Source organism: Pygoscelis adeliae, unplaced genomic scaffold, assembly GCF_000699105.1.
Source record: "Pygoscelis adeliae isolate BGI_AS28 unplaced genomic scaffold, ASM69910v1 Scaffold95, whole genome shotgun sequence".
Lineage (NCBI taxonomy): Eukaryota > Metazoa > Chordata > Aves > Sphenisciformes > Spheniscidae > Pygoscelis > Pygoscelis adeliae.
In genome coordinates this window covers 2,025,161-2,050,350 of record NW_008824869.1, presented here as the reverse complement: position 1 = coordinate 2,050,350, position 25,190 = coordinate 2,025,161, and the positions used below count along the sequence as shown (strand labels likewise).

Below are 25,190 nucleotides of genomic sequence, written 5' to 3'. Positions count from 1 at the left end.
CACCTCTGGTCCTGTCACTGGGCACCACTGAAAAGAGCCTGGCTTTGTCCTCTTTGCACCCTCCCTTCAGATATTTATATACATGGTTAAGATCCCCCCCGAGCCTTCTCTTTTCCATGCTGAACAGTCTTAGCTCTCTCAGCTCTCCTCATAGGAGAGATGCTCCAGTCCCTTAATAATTTTTGTCATCCTTTGCTGGACTCACTCTAGTACGTCCACATCTCTCTTGTACTGGGGAGCCCAGAACTGGACGCAGGAGTCCAGGTGTGACCTCACCAGTGCTGAGCAGAGGGGAAGGAGCACCTCCTTCAACCTGCTGGCGACAGGAATGACCTGTAAGCCATTCCACCATGTCTTCGTGATTCCAACAAGATCTTAGCCCTGCAGCTGCACACAGATCTCTAACTCATCATGTTTATTCCTCATGCTATGTATATTAGTGTACATGCACTTCAGAGAGGCATCCCAGAATCCCAATTTGCCAGTAAGGGTCTGGGTTTTTCCGATAATGTTGCCTTGCTTACATGCAAATGCGGGAGGTGACCCTGCTTAAGCCTTGTTTTGCTGATTTTGTGTGTCCTTTCTGACACATCACCCCATGCTCTTTGCTCATCAACCCTATCCATCCCTCCCTCACAGGGCTCACAGGGCTGCTGGTAACTCTGTCCCTCCACTGTCATTCCTAGTTTCAATCCCTTCTTCCTAGGTCAGCCATCCTGGTGGCAAAGATAATTTTGCCCTGCTTATTGAGGTGGGTCCCATCTCTCCCAAAATTCTTGGGTTTATTTATTACAATTTAAAAAGAGTGCTGCCTCTTTGCCCATAAACAAGATTCTGAGTGTAACAACTAGATTTGGAAAAAAAATGTTGCTGTGTTCTTTGCTATCATGCACATGGTATAAATACCAGATCTTATACTGATCATTCTCTTGATCTAAATGCATATTTAGGGCAAGAATGTTGGGTAAAATCCTCACACCGTAGGCATCTGAAAACCTCTTTCAATAAGGCCAGATTTTTATCCTTTACCTAAGCAAAGTACTTGTACTCCTTTTACCTGTGAAGGTGGAGTATCAGTCCTGTCCATGTTACCATGACGATTTACAAAGTAGAAATTTGAGACAATAATCTAATGGTGATTAAAGATTTGGCATTTCCATCACCTTGTGGTTGGCTTACAAAGCAGGATTCTACTTTTCTGAAAACATCACTTCATATAAACCAGTGGGACAAGAGGTTTTTCCCAGTGTAGGAGAGCATGCTTTTTACAAGTTTATCTCAAGGCAGTGTAAAAAGCAGTCAGTGAGGTCACTCCTTGGGTCAAGCTCTATAAATATTTTTAAAAGAAAAATATTTGAGTCAAGTTAGCTGGCACAGAATCGCGAGAGGGATTCTGGTGAAGCTTTTTACTTTCTATACCTTGTGGTAGGCCATATGTATGTGTAGGAGAAAATGTTTCTTCAGCTGAGCCGAACATGGAGACAGACAGCGAAAGTGCTGCATATAATTCTTTCTGGGTTTATTCATATAAAAGGAATGTATGACATTTAGTCTGAATGGAGCCTTTCAGTGCAATGCATGTACTTAATATAGTTAAGACTTATTTTTTAAATATGCTTTAAAACTATGTACCCTTCTGCTAATGATAAATATTTAACATAGCAATAGGATCAATTGCTATGTTAAATTAGGACACACAAGTGAGTTTAAATTACAAGCAGAACATCTGCTTATGCTTGGTTTTACAGTTGTCCCACACGCTGTATTGAATAATTTCAATTGCTTGTTCAGTTTCTGAACACTGACCATTTTGAATTCTGACTTTGTGTCTCATGCCAATACCATAAACTTAACCAGAAACAGTTCAGCCATTTCTGGAAACGATAATTTTTGTGACCCCGTCAAATAATTGGTTAATAGCTCTAATGTTTTTGTGTTTTAGAGCACAAACTTAAAATCTGATAGGAGCATACTGACACTTGCATGTGCCATCAGAAGTACTGAAATATCCCAATTCACAGCATATACCACTTGAACTATTAGAGTATTGCACAAGATGTGTTTTGCTACTAGGTTTCATGGATGCTTGCTTATAGCAGAAGTATCACAGCGTTTTTCCTCTTCTAGTCATGCTGCACTGCAAAAGACTGAGTCAGAGTTTGTAGAGGGGAAATACGTATGTCTAAACATTTATTCTTGGTTTCCTTGCCATGTAGTGTCAGGTAACATACTCAGACTTCCCTTTCGTTCTGCTTCCTAACTGGCTTTCAGTGCTCTTCTTAGCTGTGTCCTCACCTCTTCCCAACTTCCTGTCCCAAGCTTTTCACTCAGTCTTAACCTCCTTTTTGCACACTTTTCTCTGTAGTATTTATCTGTCCTCCCCACTAGTCTGATTCCCCTCATACCCATCTGTGTGCCCAGCAGACCTGGTCTCTTCCCTTTTAAAAATCATCTTCCAGTTATAAGTATTGATGGGAGATTCCTTTCTTCCTAGGGTTTCCATTGCAAGCTTCAGGTCCCTGATTCCTCTTTGCCTTCTTTGCCATCCAGTCCCAGCTGTGTGAAAGATTTAACTTTTTTTTCCAATGCTTTCTATAATACTGTGAGGGAGGGGTAGCGGAGGCAGAAACTTTCAAATTATGTGAAATGAAGCACTAAAGAGCTAGAAAATGCCAGAATTCTTTGCCTCTGTGACCTTAATTTGCACGATTCTGTAGCGTATGGTACAAATTGGGTAGGTACCATTCTGTAGGGTATGGTTCAGGTACATAATACCTCTTATTTCTTCATAAATATGTATTAAAACCAGCATTTATAGACTTTTAATTTTTTTTCAAAGGTGCCGTGTTTAAAGGAGGAAAAAGCAGAAAAACAGCGTATTGAAGCATTTGTTATACTTGTGAAAGTATATTATCAAACCACTGTGAAAACAGCTGTTTAGCAGCAGTTAGCTGATGATATTCAAAGCCAAAATGTCATTCAGAGTTTCTGGATTAATTGATACATCCTGCAGCAATCCATCACTTAAAGGATGTACTCAGAATGATTGACAGTAGCTTTTCAGGAAGCCAAGGCACAAGAAACAAGGTCTGTGCATGAACAATTGGTTAAGAGAGAGCCAAAAAGGTGAGGAATATCCAGTCAGCCTTTGTAGGAGAGAAAGGTCACTGCTGTGATTCTACAGAAATTTGCACTGCCTGCCTTATCCAGTGAGGGCAAGCAGTTACGTGACTGCTGTGCAGTTAGGTTTGATGATGATATGAGGGGTTTTTTTTAATAAGGACAGGGGCATATTGTAAAGAATTACAAATGGATCTGCTAAGAGTGAATGACTAGAGAATAAAATCATAGATGAAATTAATTTCTACCATTTTTAATAAATTTCTTGAGAGAGGGAAGAGAAATCCTAATTACACATAAAATTACCTCTTAGGTGCAAATTATTGAGCTTACGAGAGTTCCATGAAAACGTCATCTCAGCTGCGGTCAAGAAAGTACACCAGCTGTGTTCCTCATCAGGAAAAATACAGAGAACATTGCTATGTCACTAGAGAAATCTTGGGATTATTTGCATCATGTGCAGTTATGATTCCCCCAACTCCACCAAAGATTAAAAGTGATGTACTAGAACACAGAAACTCTGAGAAAGGCTAAAAAGATAACTGGAGGTGTGGAATGGTTGCAGTACAAGAAATGACCGCGTTCACACTCAGTACAGAAAGCAGACAAGTGGAAGGGGTATATAAAAGAGGCTTCTGAAATCACAAAGAGTATGGAGAAAATGGAATGTAAAGTGAATAGGTGATCCCTATTCAGTACAAGAACTTGGAGGCATCGAAGAACATCAGCAGGACCCAAGTCGAAAACAAAGAAGCAGAGACTTCTTTGTGAAAGGCATAACTGAGCAGTGGACCTCCTTGCCAGAGGATATTGTGAATGCCAAACATTTATACGTGCTCAGGAGAAGTCTAAGCAAAAGAGAAATCTTTTATTCTTTTCTAGCATGGTTCTTAATTCACTCAGACCTTGGTGCATACTGCTTCTTTAACACTAATCTTGCACAAGAATATTCTTATGATTCTTAAATCCTATGATTATAGACGCTAGAAATGTGAAGCTAAGGAATTTGTGTTGCAGTCAGGAGGAAAAAAATAAACTTCTTAACACACAGATGACCAGAAATATAAGAACACCCAGCCAGACTAACTCAGTGAACGAGTAAGAACTGCAACGGCAGAATTGTAGTCTGCCATTTCAAATCTTAAGGAATGCAATCAGTTGACAGAGCTGAGGAAAGTAAACAAAACTTCTGCCCGGAAAATGGAGATTTTTAACCAGCAGGAAAACTTCAGTTTAGTTGAAGACAGCTGGAGACAGTACTGAAGGAAAGCACTTACATCCTAATTCAAAGGAGTCCTGTTGTGTTTGAAAAGGAAGAGGCAAACAGCAAGATTAAACCTGAGTGGATCTGTACAAATGTCACTGCCCTTGTGGGGAACAAGATAGACATAGATAGATATAGCAGATATAGAGACCCTGTTAATATTCTGTAATTCTTAGGATTACAAATGAACACTAGAAACTCCAGAAATCTCAAGGCCCTACAGGAGTGGGGATAATAAACTCTATTTAGAGATTCCTCCACTGCTGTCGATTTAAAGCTAATGGAATGCAGAGGTCAAGAACATGCTTTGCCTTGCTTTTCTTCATCCAGTAGCACTAAAAATATTCAGCATTGGCCAGACATCCATGTTAAAATATCCAGCAGAAACTAAAGGCTCTCTCAGCAGTATTTAATGTAGATCAACTGCATGAAGAGTGTATTACCTATGGGAGAAGGAGAGGCGTTACTTCCTTTTTCTATGGGTTTTCTAAAATCAGAGGAAAAATCCATCAAATTGTAAACAATAGAAGAAATGTTATTTTTTAATGAAAACTTTGCAACTTATACTGTAAAAAATCCTTAATAAATAGTAATCTAAATTTTATAAATCTGAAGTCTGATCATACATTTGTCTCTTAAATATGTTATTCTACTTTAAGGCATCAAAGCAGACATATGTTTTGGCATTATATACCAAACAAAAACTATACTGCAACAGGAGGCATTATGCAGGTAAGCCTCTGACATTTATGTATAGAGAGGTAGAAGAACTACTGTTGAAAGAAGGAACTGAGTTAAAAAATAGTTTGATAGGACTAATAACGGCTCGTGGTAGCTATTGCTAAAGATTACCTGAAAAAAATGGAAAAGTGAGCCAGGCTGGTAAATACATACATTTCACAAGAACACTTAAAAAACCCAGTATTTTCTCCTATATATACACATATAACTAGTGTCCTAGATAAAGGCATAAAATAAATGCTTTTGGTATATGATTTGCACAAATGTTGCAAACATTGTTCCTATAAGCAGCGCTGCTGGTGGTGATAACAATGGAGAAAATTTAGGGAGAGAGAAAGTAAAGAGCTGACAGCCTCATGTAGAAAAGGTGAATGATGAAACTTTTTTCAGCCCTGATGTAGTACTATGGAACAGAAAAAGGGGGGTCCTTGGTTCTCTGAAGAAGATAAAAGAGTGTGTGTTTATAATAAGAAACTTGATAAAAAGATAGTTTGATTTCTTACTTCCTTATCATTAAGCAGAAGGTGGATACCGAATAATGCTGGTCTGTGGCTCAGCTAAAAATATACCTGAAGAGAGCTGACCTGTTGTGGTTTCTAACCTAAAAGGGGAGTCTGGGGCAGAATCAAGATTCTAGCTTTTAAAACCCTAACCTCTGTATTTCCTTATTTAATAAAAACAAAAACAAACAAACAAACAAACAAAAAAAACAAACAAAAAAACCCAAAACAACTCCCCAAAAATAGTCAACAAAGCAAAATCCCCCAAATCAAGCATTTTATTCACCGTGCAATGAAATTCTTCTCAATTCTGTTTATTACTTGGGATTGCCCTTGCATTACTGCAGAAAACTTTACTCCCGTCTGTCCCCTGCGGCCCATCCTAGGTAAATACATTTTTAATTTTGAATCTCCTAAAGCGATCTTCAGCACCTTCCAGCCTGGATCTACCAAGAGCCCACTGATCTCTTTCCACATGCAATGCTTTCCAGGTTCCCTCCTGTCCCATTCGAAAAGTGACAATCGCATTCTTTGTTAAAAATCTCATGACTTAAAAATTGTCTGATTAATCTCAAGCTTATTCTTCCAAAAATTCTTCCTTGAGCAAGAATCGGCTTTGAAGAACTACATGTGGAAAAAAGGCTTTTCATGGAGTTAGGAGGGAGGGATGAAATAACACTTTTAATGGAAACTATTAGAAACGCTTAGCTACAGGATCTCTATAGCAGACACATCAATGTACAGCTGCTGAGGTAGATACACACTCTTAATCTACATGCAGGGTGTAAATCTTTGTAAACAGGAGTAGTAGAGAATTTGTCAGAGAAAAGGGTGTGGTTTGAAATGTCTCTGTAGGTGACGGAAAATCTGTAAGACTGTACGGCTCCCAGGTATATGTTGCAATTTAACTGTGACTGCTCTGTCCTGCTCGTATCTTAAAACTTGCTTCTGTTAAGGTTTGGTTGAAATGGCCAGAGAAATGTCCTATTCCATATAAGATGGCATATCATTGGCTATATAATGCTGGATGGAAGGATGTTGGAGGTCATGTTTTATTGGATATGTAAGTGGAGGTTATGCGGGGGGGGAAGGGGAAGCTGGAGAAGCTACGCTACTATCTGTCAGGGTACACAGTAGTTAAAGAAAAGACTGGATAATGACAACGTTGGGATGATGTACAGCAGTAAGGGGTGTCCATCAATAAATAAAGTAGGAAGTTTTCGGCAGTGGTCTGACAGGAAAGTCTAAACGGAGTCAGATTTCAGAGCTGGAGCAGTGAATTGCAGTGAGTCACACAGAGAGCCTGAGAGCTGCCTTTGTTCCACTTGTGTCTGAACGTTGGAGGAGAAACAGCAGGCTACAGTTTTTATTAACTTCTTATTTTCATAAGCATAAAACTCATGTGCACTGAACTTTTTCCTCACCTGAGGTCTTTCAACTGACTTTCAAAAAATGCTGTCATGGTAAGAACTCACACTTCTAAATTTTACTTTTTCTTTTTTTCCCCCCTTGTGTTTCTGTATTACACTTTTTGGTCTCATTCTTTCCCACCCCCCATCCCCCCTTTTTTTGGCACACCTGCTCCAGGCATGCCTGGTGGACCTGGGACTTGCTGCTACTGCTCTTTGGCTTGTCAATCCATGCTGGCTCAGCAGCTCAGATCATAGAAGGTAAGACTTCTCCAAATTATGTCTATAAATTGAGAGTAAGGGTTAATTTTAAGATATGCTTTCCAAATATGGAAAGAGACTCTACATTTCAGATCTTCATTTTCTCTGCTGCTTACTGTTCTTAATTTCATATAGGGAAGCTGCTGCAAGTTAAGAGCTTAAATTGCCATTTGTTCTGGAAAAGGGAAAATAAATACATTGGTTCCCCAGCTGTAAGGCAGCCTATCATGCCTCCTCTCTCAATATTTCTTCAGAGTGTAATAATCAACAGAAAGTACTTCAAAGAAATGCAGAATACTGAATATTTTTGGGTGTATCAAGTCAGAGAAAGGTAGCAGAAAGCAATTGGGATAGATGTATGTGTCACTCTGAAGATGTGTGCCAGGCACGGTGTGAGTGCAAAGACACAGATGTGTGCATAGAGATTTCTCCCAGTAGGTGTCTGAGATTGTGATTTTCAGATCTCTTAAATGTTTAGTTTTACCAGCCTAGCCTTTATGGACTTTGAGTGAAAAGTCCTTCTGTAGTTGCAGATCATATGTTCTTGTAAAAGAGCCAAATCCCTCAGCGTCCCTGGAAGACATAGCCTCAAATTTAACTTCAGAGAGAGAACATTGATTTAAAAGTTTACATGTAATCTTGAGAAAAGTGAAAAAGCTTCATATGTTACTTACCCATTATAAGCAATGATACTTATGTCAAAAAGAGGTTTTTTACTATCTTATAAAAAAGAGTCTGAGTTTGTTACGTAAATGACCCCTAGATAACTATGTGATAGGAGCATTAGAAATTACTGAAGGGAAGTAGGTATTGCATATGAAGACTTTAATGTTACTCAGACTGTTTTTTTCCTTTTTAACTGACACTGCCATAGAATAGATTGTGCATCTAAGAGCCAAAGCTCTAGGTAGTTATTTCAGTAGGAGAAAAAGCCACAGATTAGTTATCACTAACAAATGTGGTAAGTGCAGATGAGAAATATGTAATGCTGTATTACAAATAATTAATTAAGGATAGAAACTGGAACCAGCTATTAGAATGAGGAAAATGTTAATGTATGTCTGAATAGTGATAGAAATAGAATATATTGCATATATATTGGAGATAAATCTGTTGTATCAGGCAAAAATGTTTTTCTTGAGCTGATCAATGACAGTGCAGCGAGTGAGATCTGGACAGGAGAAAACCAAATTTTGGCACACAAAAGTTAATAAGCAGAAGCTCATTAAAACTACAAGCACAGTGATAAAAAGAACAAATACTTATTTGACACACAATTTCTTTTTTGGTGGATCTATGCCAGTTTCTATTACCTGAGGCTTTGGTTCTCTAAATATCCTACCCTGTGAAAGTCAGATCAGAAGTCAGAAGTAGGAAAGATAACCCCTACTGATACAGGACAGTTTCTTCCTGTGCAGAATCTTATTGCTGCTGGAAGGACTCCTAACCTTACCATGAATGAAGATCAAGTGGGGTTATGCAAGTCTCCTTAGATCACTGGAGACTTGGAGACTGTTCTGGGAATGTGTTCCTGCATGATTGTCCTAGCCTAATATTCTTCCCTACTCATTTGTCTGTTAATACAAAAGTTCCTGTTCCCAAATGTTTACTAGATTTTTTTTACACCTGATTTTTAAGTGCCTGACATAATAGGGATCTCATGTTTTCTATTCCACAACATCAGATTATGTTATAAGCAATGTTTTCCTGATGATTGGTTTAAAAGTTTTTATCTCCTGAAATCAGATGTTGAGCATGAGAAACATCTTCCCTACTCATTTGTCTGTTAATACAAAAGTTCCTGTTCCCAAATGTTTACTAGATTTTTTTTACACCTGATTTTTAAGTGCCTGACATAATAGGGGTCTCATGTTTTCTATTCCACAACATCAGACTATGTTATAAGCAATGTTTTCCTGATGCTTGGTTTAAAAAAGTTTTTATCTCCTGAAATCGATGTTGAGCGTGAGAAACAGGAATAATCTTCCTTTCTTTCTGGTGCTGCAAATACATGAACGATATAAATTCTCCCTGTAACTACTGAAGAGCGAAGAAGTATATACTTCAAATTTTTTAGTCTAACGAATGCAGAAATAACCTCTTTTTCCTTTTCCACAGTTCCTTTTAGTAATAAAGGGCACAGAAATAAACTGTGTATTTAAGAGGGAAATGTTTGGAGACACAGGGAGATGAATTGACCCTCTGGTATTCAGGCCTTTTGCTGCTAAACTTACGCTTTATCCAGTGTCCATTTTGTAACTGTCTCCTTTAAGAGTACTGCTTTCCAGGATTCTCCAGTCCATTGAATATTGCTGCACTGCTTTTCTGATGGCTGACCTCTCCTCTGTCTCCCCATAGCACATAGTTATATCTCTAAATTCCTTTTTGTATAAGAGGAACTGGGAATAAGTGAATATGGTTTTAGAGGAACAGCGCAGGTGCCTTCTGCTTAGTGCAGGTGCCTTAGTTGAAGATGTCCCTGCCCACGGCAGGGGGGTTGGACTAGGTGACCTTTAGAGGTCCCTTCCAACCCAAACTATTCTATGATTCTATGATTCTGCTGTACCATTGTACAGGCTATATGCAAATGGAAAAAGTACCTTGAGATGTTCTTGAATTGGTGTAAGGGACGAGGCCCACATGGCTGTGCTGTAAGCACAGACAATGCCCCAGGGAAAGCTCCAGAAACCAGCCACGGGGAGGGGCCGGGTGTCACTCTCCTTGGCTGACTAATGTCTCAACCACTCCTGGAGCTGGGGTGAGAGAAGACTCTAGAAACCTTGGGCTGGAGGCAATAAATAGGGACGCACGTGAGCTGCCTTAGCCCCCCATTGGCAGGTCGGACACTGGATCCAGGATTGGTGATGTCTCTCTACCTCTCTCCTGCTTCCCAGTTCCCTCTTTCTTTCTCTCTCTCTCCCCATCCTCCTTCTTGCTCTCTGCTTTTGATGCTGCTAAGTAACACAAGGCCTACCTCAACTCCTCACAAAGCCGCTTAGCTTGTATGACATATTGAGACATAGAGGGTTGATGCTTATAGCAGTGTTTGTGCCATTAAAGTTGGAGTTTGTGTTTGGACCTTGAGTGTTATTTCACCTTAATCCACACTGAGGGGATTTGCGGACCTTGGTCACTCTCCCCTTCCCGCAGGTGGGACGTGACAGTTGGTTAAAAAAAGTCAAGAAAATCACTCATGGATTAAATTACTCACTGAGGGATGGGGAAGGAGTAACTTATTTTTTACAAACCTACAGACAAAGCAGTGACGCTCAGAGTTTAGAGGAGAAAAGTTTGTCATCTTTGCCTTCACCAATCAGACCACCTCTTCAGTGAGGTCTAGTGAATTTGCTTACTGGTATGCGGTTAGGCAGCTACAGCCTTGTCTTCTTGGTTTCTCCAGGGGACCACCAAATTGCAGAGGGAGGGGGAGGGTTCAGATGAAAACAAAAGCCTCAGCAGCCCTCCAGAAAAGGGCTTGACCTCTGCCATGTCTTTGTGAGAGATATTAGAAAGATTAGTTAGATAATTTTAATCAGTTTCCTATCAGGAAAAGTGTTTTGACCAAGTCTTGTTCTTCCTGAGGAAATCATAGAATTATGGACAGTTCCTACAGAGAAGGAGGAAACAAACTGAAAGGATGGCGGGAAAGTGTAGAGGGAAAATTCAGATGGCGGTCTTTGGAATTGTTTGAGAACTTCCGGATTTTAGTTTAACTTTTTAGTGAACTTGTGTGATGTTGGGACTTTTGTTTCAGTAGAAGTGTTGCTTTCATTTCTAAGTCCTAGAATGTCTGACTACTGCTTTCATTGTAAAATGGGACAGACAACAGAACAGAGTATTCAAAACCTTATATTTAAAATCATGAGTTACTAATTCACAGTACCAGCTGAAACCTCTTCTGATGAAAATGACATCTGTTTATCTTGTTAAAATAAAGTTTGATATCTGTTATGTAATTTGTAGATCTAGCTATGTGTTGTGACAGAATGTAAAAAAAAAAGAAATATTTCATTCAAAATTTTAGAATTCTGTTGCATGTTCTGCAAATTGATGTGATTTGGTCATTATTTCACCAAAACTCATTAGAAATACTTGGATCTTGCTTTAGAGTGAAACTGAACAGGAGTTCTGAAACCTCAGCAGTTTCTGTGAGTTAGAATTCTGAATTTTTAGTAACTCTGTTGGAAGATTTTAGTCCCTTTCACTGCAGCTAGCATTGTACATGTACAAAAGGGTAAGGAATAATATGCTTTCTTCCTCTTCACCCAAATACAGTGCCATTTGAACTATGGAGCGCTTTTGTAGTTTTTCTCCTGTGTCCATGAAAATTGTGCAAATATAGTACCCTATTCTATTTGGGTTTGTGTGGGAGGGTTAAGGATATGTTGATGTCTTAATAAATTACTTCATCACTTCTCCTTTGTTCCAATGGCAATTAAGCATGTATCTATGTACATAAAAGCGTAGTATGTCTTATTCTATCTGGTATTGCCTTGTGGTGCATGTACTTGGCCTTTATTCACGCTTGATAATGTGTCTTGATTTACATTGATTACCCTGGCTGCTTTTTCCATGTTGCTTTGCATCTTCAAGCACAAATTAAGTTAGTGAATAGAAGGTGCTCAGAACACAGTCCTGAACATGCTGGTACCCAGATTGTGGACAGAACTAAAGCTATAAAAATCTGAATGCAAACCCTGCCGAAGTCTGAATGATAGAGTCCTCCCTATGACTTGCTCTAGCCTCTTGCAGAAGTCATATTTATTCTTCCAGGCTATCTAGGCAGTTATCAGCAGTTTTTTGTTCTTGGCATTCAAATCAGTGCATGCCTTAAAAAAAAATATGTATATAGAAGAAAAGTTGTTTAAATGTATGTGGTTCTGCAGTTTGTATTATGTTTATGTGCTCTAAAAGAAGCTTTACAAATTTCTCATTGACATCTGGGTTTTATTATTAGCCAAGCTGAACAGCGCTTTCTTGCTCTAAGTAACATGCTCAGCAATAGTTTACATAAAGCAAATATTTGTCTCTTTCCTTGGCTCTCTGTACACAGAATGGCTGTCATTAGGCTGTTGACATAAACTTTGCACTCATGACCTGCTGAGTGCAAAGGAATGGAGGAATCCTGAATTATTGACTTTCATTGGCTGTTGATCAACTGGTGTGATTCACACAAGCAGCTAGCTTGCACTTCTCTTCACAATGAACCAACATAATGAGTGTAAATAAATATGTATGTACATCTAAAAACTTGTTTCTATCAAGTAATTACTGTACGTGCTTTGAGTCACACTTTGAGTCACACTGACTTATGGGGTGATAGGGATGGCTCCGTCTATTCTTTCCTAAGACAGAACACAATTAAAATAGTGCTGGTCTGTATGGAGCACAGTATTTTGTAAAGATAACTTAGATGGCACTATATCCTCTTGTACCAGACTGACCATTTGGACATCATCAAACTGCACTTGAGTCTAAATTGAACAAGCTACTGTGTATCTTTCAGAGGCATCTTCAGGCTGTTACCAGCTGTTGTGCATGTTTTTAATGTGGAGCTGAGCCTGATTTCATAGTTGATAAAATGCCTTTCCATGCGAAACATAGTGAATTTACTATAGAAAATCGGTTGGGTTCAGTCGGGGTCATCTGTATGAATAGCTGAAGAGATTGATAAGTAGAACAAACCTGATTCAGTAAATTTGTTCCATTTTGTCACTTTTCTAAATGGATTAGTTTTCTGTGTAACACCCTCGACATGCTAATTCTCTTGGACAGCAAACTACATGTTTGCTAAGCTACTCTACCAGGCAACAGAAGACTTTTCTTGGCCTTTTTTGAGGCCTCAGAAGGGGAAACCGGCTGGGGTGGATATAGCATTATAATGGCTGTCTTAATTTCCTCTCTGAGGGCATCCTGGTCACACTGGAAGCCTGCAGTAAGCAGTTGTTTCCATGATCTGAACAGAACTTAAAATCTCAATTGTGCTTGCACTTGCCACTAAATGGTGTTTGAAGGACCTGCTTTGCTGAGAAAGGCCATACTGAAATATTTCCTTTCTATGTTGTTTTGGCTCAGCTGTAGACAATGCAACACAAGGAATTTCTTGAAAGAAGTCCTAGTGGTCTCCTGAGTATTTAAATGCATATACATCTATTTGGGAACTGCTATGCCCACTCACAGATTTCACACAGCCTTGTACTATAGCTGTTACTCAATTTGTGTCCTATGCAGCAGCTGCTGTGTAAAAACTGCTAGTTCCACGTACTCCAGGTACTTCTGGTAGTACCTGCTAGCAAGCATCAATTTAATTAAAATGTTTCAACTGTGATTAATTTCTAATATGTTAAGGACAATGCCTGATGCTGATGATCTAGTGTTAGGTACTGAACTACCGCTCCTTGCTGCAGAAGTGAATGCATGACTGATGAGAATAAGAAATACTGCTTTAAGTGGCTAGGAGTAGTTAGCAGAATACAGTGATTTATGCTGTGAGCGTAAGAATAGCCTTGGCTTGTTTGGTTTAAGCAGGTGAACACAGACGAAAATACAGATTTCAGCTGCAAGCTGCCATTTCAATAAATGAGCAGTGGAAGGGAAGATTTGGTTGCACTATCTGTGTTTGGGATATTTGAAGGGTTCCAAAGAACTTATTTGTTATTCTAACATGCTAATTTCCAAATCAAACACTTGTTTTGGAGGCTGCTTGTCCCTTTGGCTGTGATTTCTTCCCCTTTCCTTTGGTGTGTGAGCTGTGGATTGGTTTGTTTTTTCTCAAAATGATATCTCACATTTGACCAAATTTACACAGTGTGCCTTGGCTAGAAAGATAGTGAATTGTGCAGTTTGGTGAAATCTGATTGCTTTATTTCAGATGTCATTAATGTTATGTATTTAAGAGAGGATGTCTATTTACCACCACTATTTTTAGGTGACCAAACGATCTTTTCCCATTTGGCCAACCCACACAATTACAGCAGGTTTAAAAACCAACAAAATTAGCCAGCAATTGGGACTGTGGTGAATGTCACAGACATTGCAGGAAGTAGGGTGCAGGTAGAATTCTCCCAAAGAATGACTAAAATGGGCAAACGCTAATTATAATATATTTGCATATGAGGAGTGTGAAGCTGCAGATATATTATTCAGGATGTGAGAAAGCCTTAGGAAAAGCAACAGACAGGGCTCAATGTGCCGTGCCAAAGAATTGCAGTATTTTAGATTATTATCTGTCTTACAGCCCAATCTGAGAAGAACCAGTGGCTCAACCAAGTTTTTCTGAGGGTTTCTGAGAAGAACCAGGGTTTTCTGGAGGCACTCAAGCGTGTTTCATTCCAAACATTCGATTGACCGAGGCCAGAAGCTGGTAATAGTGATTCAGTGATGAGATTTTAATTTGAACTGCACCATCATTCATGGTCTTTTACTTCATCTTCGGTACAGAAGATAGAATATTAACAAGAATGGGCTTTGGCCAGTTCATTCTGTGCTTGGGAATCTCCAGGGTCTTATGGCTCCGGGTCTACCTCCACTGCTGCCACTGAATCCACTTTTTCCTGTGATCAGTTCCTACCATAATAACTTGTAACTGCTCAGGTAGCACTAACTTCCAGTCCTATTTGTGGCATATCTTTCTCTGAACTATGAAATCACAGTTCCATACATAGTCAGAATGTCTGAGACTGCTTCTTTGGAAAGCTGAATATAGCTTTTGACTTTCTCTGCACTTTTTGGTGGTCAGTGACTAAGGGCATTATATCACATGGTCATTGCTCATTGCATTTTATATCCACTTCCCTTCTTACAAGTGATACACATTACCTAACTCAAGGAGAACAGAACCCACCTAGAAATAATTTTAATTTTGTGCTGCCTGCTAAAGAGTAAGTTGATGACTCCTGAAAGAAAAGGCTATTGCTCCAAGACATGCTTCAAAGTTTCCTATAAGCACTAGCTATGCTACGTGGATATTCTGAATAGCCCATAACTGGGATTTACTGCAAAACAATTTCAGAACATAAACCAGTATGGCATCCAAGCTCTGATTCATGTCTGGTGATATTTCATATGACTAAACTCAAAGAGTAAAAGGAAGCATACAAGAGGTGGAAATAGGCTCAGGTGGCATGGCAGAAATACAGAGACACTGTCTGAGAGTACAGTAATGAGTTCAGGAAAGGCAAAGCCCATGTGGATATAAATCTAGCAAGGGATGTGAAGAGCAATAAGAAGGGCTTCTACAGGTATACCAGCAGCAAAAAGAAGACTAGAGAAAATGGAACTGCTGCTGAATGGGGCAAGGAACCTGGTGACAGGGCTATGGAAGCAGCCAAGATACTCAATGCCTTCTTTGCCTTGCTTTTTACTGGTAGGATTTCCCTTCAGGAAACTGAGCCCCTGAGCCCACTGGGAAAGTCTGGAGCAATGAAGATTTACCCTCCATTGAGGAGGACTGGGTGAGGGAACACTGAAACCAGTTGGACATATGCAAGTCCATGGGACCTGATGGGACGCATCCATGAGGGCTCATTAAGCCGGCTGATGTCATTGAGATAGGACTCTTGATTATCTTTGGAAGATCCTGGTGATCAGGAGGGGTTTCTGAGGATGGGAAGGAAGCCAATGTTACTCCTAATATCAAGAAGGTCAAGGAGCAGGATCTGAGGAACTGCAGGTTGATCAGCTCACCTCAGTCCCTGGGAAGGTGAGGGAACATATAATTGTGGAAGGCATTTCCAGATCTAGTAAGAACAAGGTGATTAGGAATAGTCAGCACATATTTGTGAAGGGGAAAATCATGCCTGAGAACCTCATAGCCTTCTGCAATGGAATGACAAGCTCAGTGGGTGAGGGAAAGACAGTTGATATTTATGGTCTTGACTTGTGCAAGACTTTCAACGCTGTCTCATGTAACATCCACATTAATAAACTCATGAAATATGGACTAGATAAGTGGACAGTGTGGTGGACTGACAACTGAACGACATGTGCTTGAAGGGGCATAATCAGTGTAATCATCCAGAACTCCAGCTGGATGCCAGTTACTACTAGTGTACACTGTGGTGCATACTGAGACCAACACTTTTTAACATCTTCATTAACAACATGGATGATGTGATAGACTGCACCCTCAGCAAGTTTGCAAACAACACAAAACTGGGAGGAGTAGCTGATATATGGGATGGTTGTGCTGCCGTTCAGAGAGACCTTGACAGGCTGGAAAAATTTATCGACAGAAATCTCCTGAAGTTCAGCAAAGGAAAATGTCAAGTCCTGCACCTGGTGATGATTAACCTCGTACAAGCTGGGGTAGGACTGCCTGGAAAGTAGCCTTGCTGAAAAGGACTTGGAGGTTTTTGTGGACAAGCTGATCATGAACCAGCAATGTATCCTGTGGCAAAGAAGGCCAAGAGCACCCTGGGTTGCGTTTAGAAAAGCAGAGGCAGCAGTATGAGGGAAGTGATCCTTCCCTTCCTCTCACTGGTGAGGCCAGTGAGAGGAAGGGAATTCATCTGGAATACTGTGTCCAGACCTGGGCTTCCCAGTTTAGGAGAGACATGGACATACTGGACAAGTCCAGTAAAGGGCAACTGAAATAATGAAAGGATTGGAGTGCCTGCCTTAGACCAGCAGTCTGCTGAATCTGTTCCAGTTTATCAATGTCTTTCTTTTACTGGGGTCCCAAAACCAGAGCAGTATTCTACATGTGGTCTAATAAGTGTCAAGTAAAGGGGAATAATCTTTTCCCTCCTGCTACTGGCTGTGCTCCTGTTATTACAACCAACAATGCTGTTGGCAGCTTTTGCTGCTTGGGCATGCTGCTGGCTCATGTTGAGTGTGCTGCCTACCAGGACCCCCACGTCCTTTTCTCCAGAGCTGTTGCTCAGCCTGTATTCTTGCAAAGACTTCTTCCTTGACTGGTGTAGGATTTTACAGTTGTCCTTGTTGAATGTTATTCCTGTTGTCCCATTCCTTCAGCCTTTCTAGGTCCCTCTAGATGGCAGCCCTGACCCTAAGCACATCAATTGCCCCATCACCCCCCCCCTTCCATGTCACCTGCAAATTTCATGAGCGTCCACTGCATTGCCTCCTCAAGTCACTGGTAAAGATGTTAAACAGGACAGATCTCAGAGTAGACACCTATGGCCCGCTTGTTATCTCAAGGTAGAGAATGACCCATTAACCACTACCCTCTGAGCCCGGTCATCCAACCAGTTATTTACCCATGTAGCTGCCTGCCCATTCAGAGTTACACTTCCTAACCTGGATAGAAAAATATTGTATTGCAGAAGGGTTAGAATGGCTGAGTGGTCTAAGGTATTCTGGTTTTAATGGGTTAATTATCTGGTTAATTATCAAGTTATTTATCTAAATAAGAGTTACCAAGACTGGTTCTTCTGTGCCACTCAGAACAAAGGACCAAGCTAGACTTCTGGATTTCTGTGTACATACCTGTCTATATCATTGTAGGGACCTGGAGCTTAATGTTACAGTACACGGTAGTGTAAAAACCTGAAGTTCAGCTGCATTATCCTCTTGCAAACACAGACTTCTACAAGCTGCAACTAGTCACTACATGCATAAGAAGATAGACTTTCTTTTCAGAGCTTTGTTTTCTTTCTTTCTTTCAGTGACCAAATGGTCAAATTTCTGAAGTGACAGAGAACTGAGTCTTCTATGAGAGACAAAATCGTGAGTGGCATCTAAGACGAAATACTCTGACAGCTAAGATACCCAGATTTAGATCTCAACAAATGCAATCAAAACTGACAGACCATGGGACATTTCGGAGTCCAGACTGAAATGTACATGTGGACAGTGCTCTCCTAGTGCATAAGGTAGAGATCCCAATAACTTTATGTATAGATCTCAGAATCAAAGTTCCTAAAAGGGTTTTGTTTGCCTGAGAAAGATGAAGCTTAGAGTAAGCCATCTGGATTACATTATTTTGCAAGCGACAGTGGAATATGTGCAATATGGGTAGACAGAATGCAAATAGCACTGTTAGCTCAGTCCTTCATCAGTTTTGTGGCAAAAGTACTACAGAAGACCAAAAGACTGTCAGTCCGACAATAGGATCTTCATTTATGTATCCAAACGTCTATGTATACGAGGAATAAATACATGAAAAAGAAGCGTTTACCACTTCCCCCAAGGAAAGAAGATGGTGAAGGACAATTTGCTCCAAGTATTTTCCACTTGATTTTTCAACAAAGTGTCATTCTGGCTCAGTACTGTTATCTTTCATTAGAAGGTATATCTTCAAGAGGTGAAGGGCTGTTGTGGACAATCAAAAATGTGCTGACAGCTTGTTTAATTATTAGGCAGCAACGTGTACATGGTGGTCTACAAAGCAAAGTATGTAGTGGTGAAGAAAATGAGGGGAAAATTATGCAAAATCTAAGGCTTTTCTAGGAATTCTCTCATGTTTGGAATTCCTAACATCAAAGTATCCATTGATCAGGCTCAGTAATCCTCCTTGCCAGTCCATTGGTTGCATCACAGGGTGAGGTGTGAGGGAAAAGTGTCTCTCCACAGTATGGATCTTTATTTCTGCCATCCCACTTTGGTTAACTACATACTAACTTAATACACTGCATCACTTCTGTGAATATGATGCTTTTTTATTCTCAGAGGGCCAAAGTGTTAGCTTTTCTTAGTCTTCAACTTTCCACAAGCTGTTCCAGTTCTATCTGTTTCAACACTTTGCCAAACCAACACACCTCTTGACTTTGTAGGAGGAACCACTCATCTGCAATGAATGCTCCACAGTAGTACTGCCATTTTGTGGTGTATGTATGAATGTAACCCTTTCCTGCTATTCACTGAAAAAAACAAGCAAACATTTCATCCTTTTCAGTCTAGCTGTGAATGTGGTTTAATACACAGTTGTTTTGTTTTGGTTTTTTTTTTCCTGTCTTTAGTTTTCTTTCAGGTGCAATTACAGGAAAGGTATATGACACATGCAAGTTTTCTCAGCTGAAAAAATCTGGCTTTTGATCAAAATAACCTATCAGTTATTGTAGCAAAATGGTATTAATGTAAAAACACTTATCTGAAAGGGGTTTGTATTTTTAATTCAAATGAATTTCTATAATATATGATATGTTAGTGTATAACTGCATTTGTTTTTAACAAACAATACTTGACTGAACTCAAAATACTGCTAAGGTGGCCTTATATTATAATCAAGGCCTTGATTCTACATGTATATTTCTTGCTGTGGGTTTTTTGTTTTTTTTTTCTGGTGCACTTGTAATGAAACACATATCTATCATGAGATGCGAATCTGACAAATGAGTACCACATGGCAATTTCCTGGCCCAGAGATATGAAGAATAGGGGGGTGGGGGTGCTGTTCAGTATAAATCTGAACATGCTTAAAATTTAAAGGATGCATTCTCAATGGAAAAATAAACAAAACACTGGTGACCTGAAGTATTGTAGCTCCTTTTTACACTTCTCTTACAGAATTTCAAAAGATAGAACAGAATTGTGGCAGCTCTGTACCAGCTCTCTGGTATTGCCCACACCAGCTTTGAATCGTCCGACAAGGGGGTTTTCATCATTTCTCTTGAAATATTGCCCTTCAGAAAACTAATTTTTTTCTATGTTGATCAAAGTTGATTTTATTTCTGAAAAAAAGACACAACCAGTGGGAAAAGACTGCTGCTCCAATTAGGAGTTAATGCAGACACCCCTGAGTGTTTACAGTATGAATGTTAAATGAATACTTACTTAGTATCTCTATGGGCTACTGAAGTTACTTGTATCCTAAGTATCCTATTTCAAGATACATTGTTTCCATACACATTGCCAAATTCCCATAGTGTTCAGAAGAAGTTAGTGGCTCGTTTAGCTCCTATACAGTCAGCAGAACAAAACTTTACCAGTAAATGCGTGATTTGGTACAAATCTCTGAGGCAACTATGAGGAAGGCTAGATTATCTACATGAATACCTTGCCTTGCCATCTGTTCTGTGTATAATTACAATACTGTAGCCATACATTAAACTATTTTGGAAATATTAACTAAGTAATTCCTTACACTATACCTGTGTGATATGTTTATTAGAGATGAACAAAAATTATTTTCCCCCTGCCTGAATACTTAGCGCTGCTGTGTTTTCTCTTCTTTATGGATAAATCTTTAAATGCAGATCAATGCAACACAAACAATGCAGACCGAAATCCATGATGGGAAAGTCACACAGAACAGTCTATTAGAGTGACACCATTATCCAAGTGGTTGCTAGGTAGTGTTAATTTCCTTCTTGAGGAAGCTGGGACAACTGTGTGCCTCAAACTCCTTTTGGCCTTTCCATTTTTGATTCAAAGTATGCAGAAGGAGCAGACTTTGCATTCAGAAACCAGAAGAGATGGGGAGGCACTCAGCACTTTTCTCCACATCCTCATGCATCTGCACAAGGATCAGGGAGGATATTGGTCCTAATGCCTGTATCTTTCCTGAAGTGCAAGTGAATCGGTTTGGCAGGCCTTAGATGGTTCTCTACATACTCTATAATGGTCATAACACAAAGAGGTCTCAACAGCTAGATTGCTTAAAATACATCTTGTAAGTTGTAGAGAAAGCCTAAAGATTGAGTGTCACCTTCATGTTATCTGTGGATTTCCCAAAATGAACCTCTCTTAGCCCAGTTTAGAAACTTAAAGCATTCTTCACCTGAAGACAAAACTTTTGCTAAGCAGCTAGAATAGCCTGGAGTATATAGTATATACCTGGCATCCCCTCTCTCCTTACTAGTGCATCACCACTTCATCAGCTGTTCTTGTTCAATATTCTATTACTGTTGACTTGTAAATCCTAAGTGTATCTCGTAAACTACTTCAGCCACCCTGTATCTCAAGAAGTTTCTACTCCTGGGTAAGTTGATGACGTGGGCCCCATCATCACTTCATGGGTGGTTATAGAGACGACAGAGCCAGACTCTTCTCAGAGGACAAAACAGAGAAAAAGGACAAATAACAGTCAAAAGTTGCAACAAAGGAAATTTTGGTTGAAAAAGTGGAAAAAATTTCTTCACCATGACAGCAGCTAAGTTCTGGAAGAGGTTGCTGAGAGAGGTTGTGGGATATCCATCCTTGCAGGTATCCTAAACTTGACTAGACAGGGGTCTAAGCAACCTGATCCTTCAGGTTAGCCCTGTATTGAGCCACAGATTGGACTAGACAACCTTTAGAGGGCCCTTCTAAACTATTTTTTTTCTGTGATTTTAAGTAGGGAACTTAAAGTTGGACTTTACATACTTAATTCCTTTGTGAATCTGGTTCTCAGTGACTTGCCCATGATCACAGTAAAGGGCAGTTAAAGACCAGGAGAGCGAGTATAGGTAATACTATAAGACCTGGATCATGCTTGACTGTCTTAGTCCACTGCTGTTTCTGTGAAGCTTGTTAGATCAAGTTAGAGAGCTCATAGGCTGCTAACACTAATTCAGCCATCAGTAACTCTAAACCCAGTATTTGTATGGAATCAAACACCCCTTAGTACATAAGATCAATTGCCTTTTCTTGATGTTCTGTTTACATACATTTTCAGTTTTGCAGTGCAGAAGAGTATGGAGGAGAATTTCCCCTCTGTCTAACTCCAAGACATAATTTGTTACCTGGAGTTAATTATTTTGAAGCACTATCTTATTCTGCCAGATATGATTACCTCAGATGCACAAAAAATTGTTCAGACCCAGAGGACTCTATCCTACATGGGCCAGACTCCTAAAATACCAGTTTTGGTGACTTTGTGAGCTAAGCTGTGATTTATTGTTCTGATTCTGTGTTATTCCTGCTATATACATATGTCACAGAAAATAGAGAGCACTCTAATTTAGGATAATCACTGAACATTATGAAAGGTTCCCATCCTTCGATATTTATGTGCATTTTAAACTTAAAGCAGGCAAGAAGTCCTTGCTGAAACTGGGGCTTATTCAGCTGCTAAAAGTTAATCGCATACATAGGGGATTGTAGGATCAGGGCTTGAATAAAGAAAGAAGAGTATGTGGGAAGATTAAGAAAACAAACACATATTTCTTCCCTTAGTTACAACAAACTCATAAAATGCAATCAAACCTAGCAGAGGTGTACACTCATTGTTTATACTACTTTCTCGTAATTTTAACTCAGAAACAAATACATGCACACTGCCCAAATGGGAAATCAATCACTGATGGAAAAAGACTTGTGCCTGTCTTAGTTGTGATATAAATCACTAATAAATTCTTATTTGTGTTCCTCATTATGTAAATTTTTACAGCTACATGACCTTACAAAGAATTATGTGGCAGAATTCTGTCTTTTGAAGACTAAGAACTACTTGCCTTACAAATTTCTTTGTGGCATTATATTAATCTGACAACACATTTCATGTTTCTCTAGATACAAGAAAACTTTGACACCCAATTACATGAACGAATTTTTTTCATTCATAGTTTTTCTTCACTTAGAAGTCATTTGATGAATATGCCTGTGCTCTAAATATGTACTCAGGAAGATGTTGCTGTAATTCTTGTTTTCTTGATAGCAGGTATAGACAGTCAGGGAACATCAAAGACAGGCTGCTCTGTAGAGGTCAGGGAGCTGGGAGCCAACCATGTTAACAAGTGACCTTGCCAACAAGAGCACAGTTCCACAGTAGCAAAGCAAAATGAGCAGAGCATGTTTGTTGATCGTAATCGAGTTCAGCCAAGAGCCCAAATCATTGCACAAGTCCACAGTGATGAGGCAGGTCCTGTGTCAAGCCAGGGGTTCAAGTCTGTGGGTAAAGGTCTGGGTCTGGGTCAGCAGGATACATGGCTAGACATGGACATTGCTGCATTGGAGATGCAGCATAGCACAGGCAGAGACCAAAGGCAAGATCCTTAGTTTAAAGGCAAGTACCAAAAGAAAGAGCAAGGGGAGACCCTGCTGTGGCTTCTTAGCACTCTTTTTGCAGGGGGTGTTAAATGCATTAGACCTACAACTGTCATAGAACAATATACCTCTGTCCCTGCTCTGGAAATGAACCTCTTTGTAACTGAGGTGTCTTCAGATTTTAATGTACAGTAGAGAACACTGTCTTGGTTATCTGCCTGGATGCAGAATAGTGAGTAGGTCCCCCTGGCTTTTATTACAGCTGAAGTGGTTACACCCCTGATGATGTGGTTAACCTTTTCTCACAGAGAATCGTTAATAACATTGCATGATCTTTTGATCCAGGCTTTCACTTCAGGATATAGCCTTATTATTCATCTGTGCATATTATGTGACTTTGTTGCACAGAAGCAATGGTGCAACCACCAGTGTGCCAGCAGCAATTCTTGTCAGATACAAAATGGCAGAATGGTAGGAATCTAAGCCCTGATGGACGGTCCTACTGTGATATCCCTGGTGCAACTGTGCCATTTGAACTTTGTCCCACCTAGGGTATAGAGGAAGGTTTGCAAGGCTTTGTGGTACAGAGCAGAGCCCCGTGGTAGCATGGGCATTCTGTGATTTGGAGATTGAAAAGCTTAGAGATGTCACTATGCAAATCTCCCTCTTTTTTTCAGCTTGTATTGCATATATGTCAGACGTTACTCTGTCACCGATGATGATGAATTCTTTCTAGGTCCTGGGAATCGCTGCTCCATCATACTTTTACTGGTCTATTTACACTTACACACTCAGGAAAAATATGCCCATTTCCCAAAACTGACAACCAGATATTCTCTGGATTTTCAATGCCATTTTACCTATTGATATGAAAATTAATAATTGATGTGATAACTAATACAATGACTACCAATAAGAAAACCTAGTGAGAGCTGTGTAGGACTTAACAATGATTTTGGGGCAGCATAGCTTACACTTAGATGCGTGATGTTTTGTCCAGAGATAACCATGTTACGTTTTTATTAGCAATAATTTGTTTTTAGCTTTGCTGCCTTGCATCTGTTATTTTAATACAGGCAACAGAAGAAGTTTGAGAGATGGAATGCCATGTGCTTCTTGAGAATCTCTTTCCTTGGCAGACAAAAAAAAAGGGTTTTGAAGTTTTCTTTACTGTGTCTGAGAAAACCCAGCAGCCTTGTAACTGCAAAATCTGAAGTATTTGAGATCAGTGTTGTCTGTGTTCATGGTGTCTTTATTTCGTGCCAAGGACTGACAAAGTCCATTGTAATTGTCATTTATTAACTGTAGGTTAGGAATTGCATACAGGAATGTCCAGATTGTTCAGAGAGAAATAGTTTTTTATAACTGCTCCCAGCCTGCTCTTTCTCTACATTAAAGCATTTTATGCTACGGCCAGCTGTTCAAACATACAGTTCTGCATATATATAGAACATTGACACTTTACTTTGAAGTCTGGATCGTTTCAAAAGAGACTACCCTCCACTTTCTGAACTCAGTATTGGTACTGGCTTCTTTTCCCCCTGACTATTTTGAATTCCAACCAGGTGAATGCAGTTTTGCAGTACTTGAATGTAAAACTCTTCTCAAGAAAAGTTAATTGCAATGCATTGTGCAGAGACAGTAATTTTGTTTTCTTAGGCGTTTCTACAACACCTCTGACCCCTGGCTATAAACCAGCCAGGGAAATAAACCATTTGTGAGGGAAGGTGCTCTATGTACCCAGAGTGAAGACACAGAAGTGTGACACAGAGGGCAGCAGTTGATCTACAGACATTAATGAAGGAATACTGCTTTTGGATATCTGTCAACTTTTAATAATTTTTGGTTGTAGCAGATGGTGTCCAGTTACTACTAAAGGAAATGAACATTTTTGTGCTAATAGTGGCTTAGTTTTTCCACTCTCCTACATCAACATTCATTCAGATGAACTGAATGCTAAAATAAATGCAAGAGCTGGGAAGGACTTTTTTAAAAATTCTGGAAGGAATACAGCTCTTGTTCCTCCAG

The 25,190-nt window shown here is 39.7% G+C and overlaps 1 protein-coding gene across 1 annotated transcript in view; it reads left to right on the top strand.

Annotated features, from left to right (window-relative positions):
• The first annotated feature begins 6,923 nt into the window (after positions 1–6,923).
• The window catches only part of LOC103917371 (collagen alpha-1(XV) chain-like), a 67,314-nt gene continuing 49,047 nt past the window's right edge, over positions 6,924–25,190 (top strand). The window contains exons 1-2 of the mRNA XM_009324498.1: positions 6,924–7,088; positions 7,213–7,295. Coding sequence (XP_009322773.1) covers positions 7,078–7,088; positions 7,213–7,295 — 94 coding nt within the window. The 5' untranslated portion in view covers positions 6,924–7,077. The remainder of the gene's footprint in view (positions 7,089–7,212; positions 7,296–25,190) is intronic.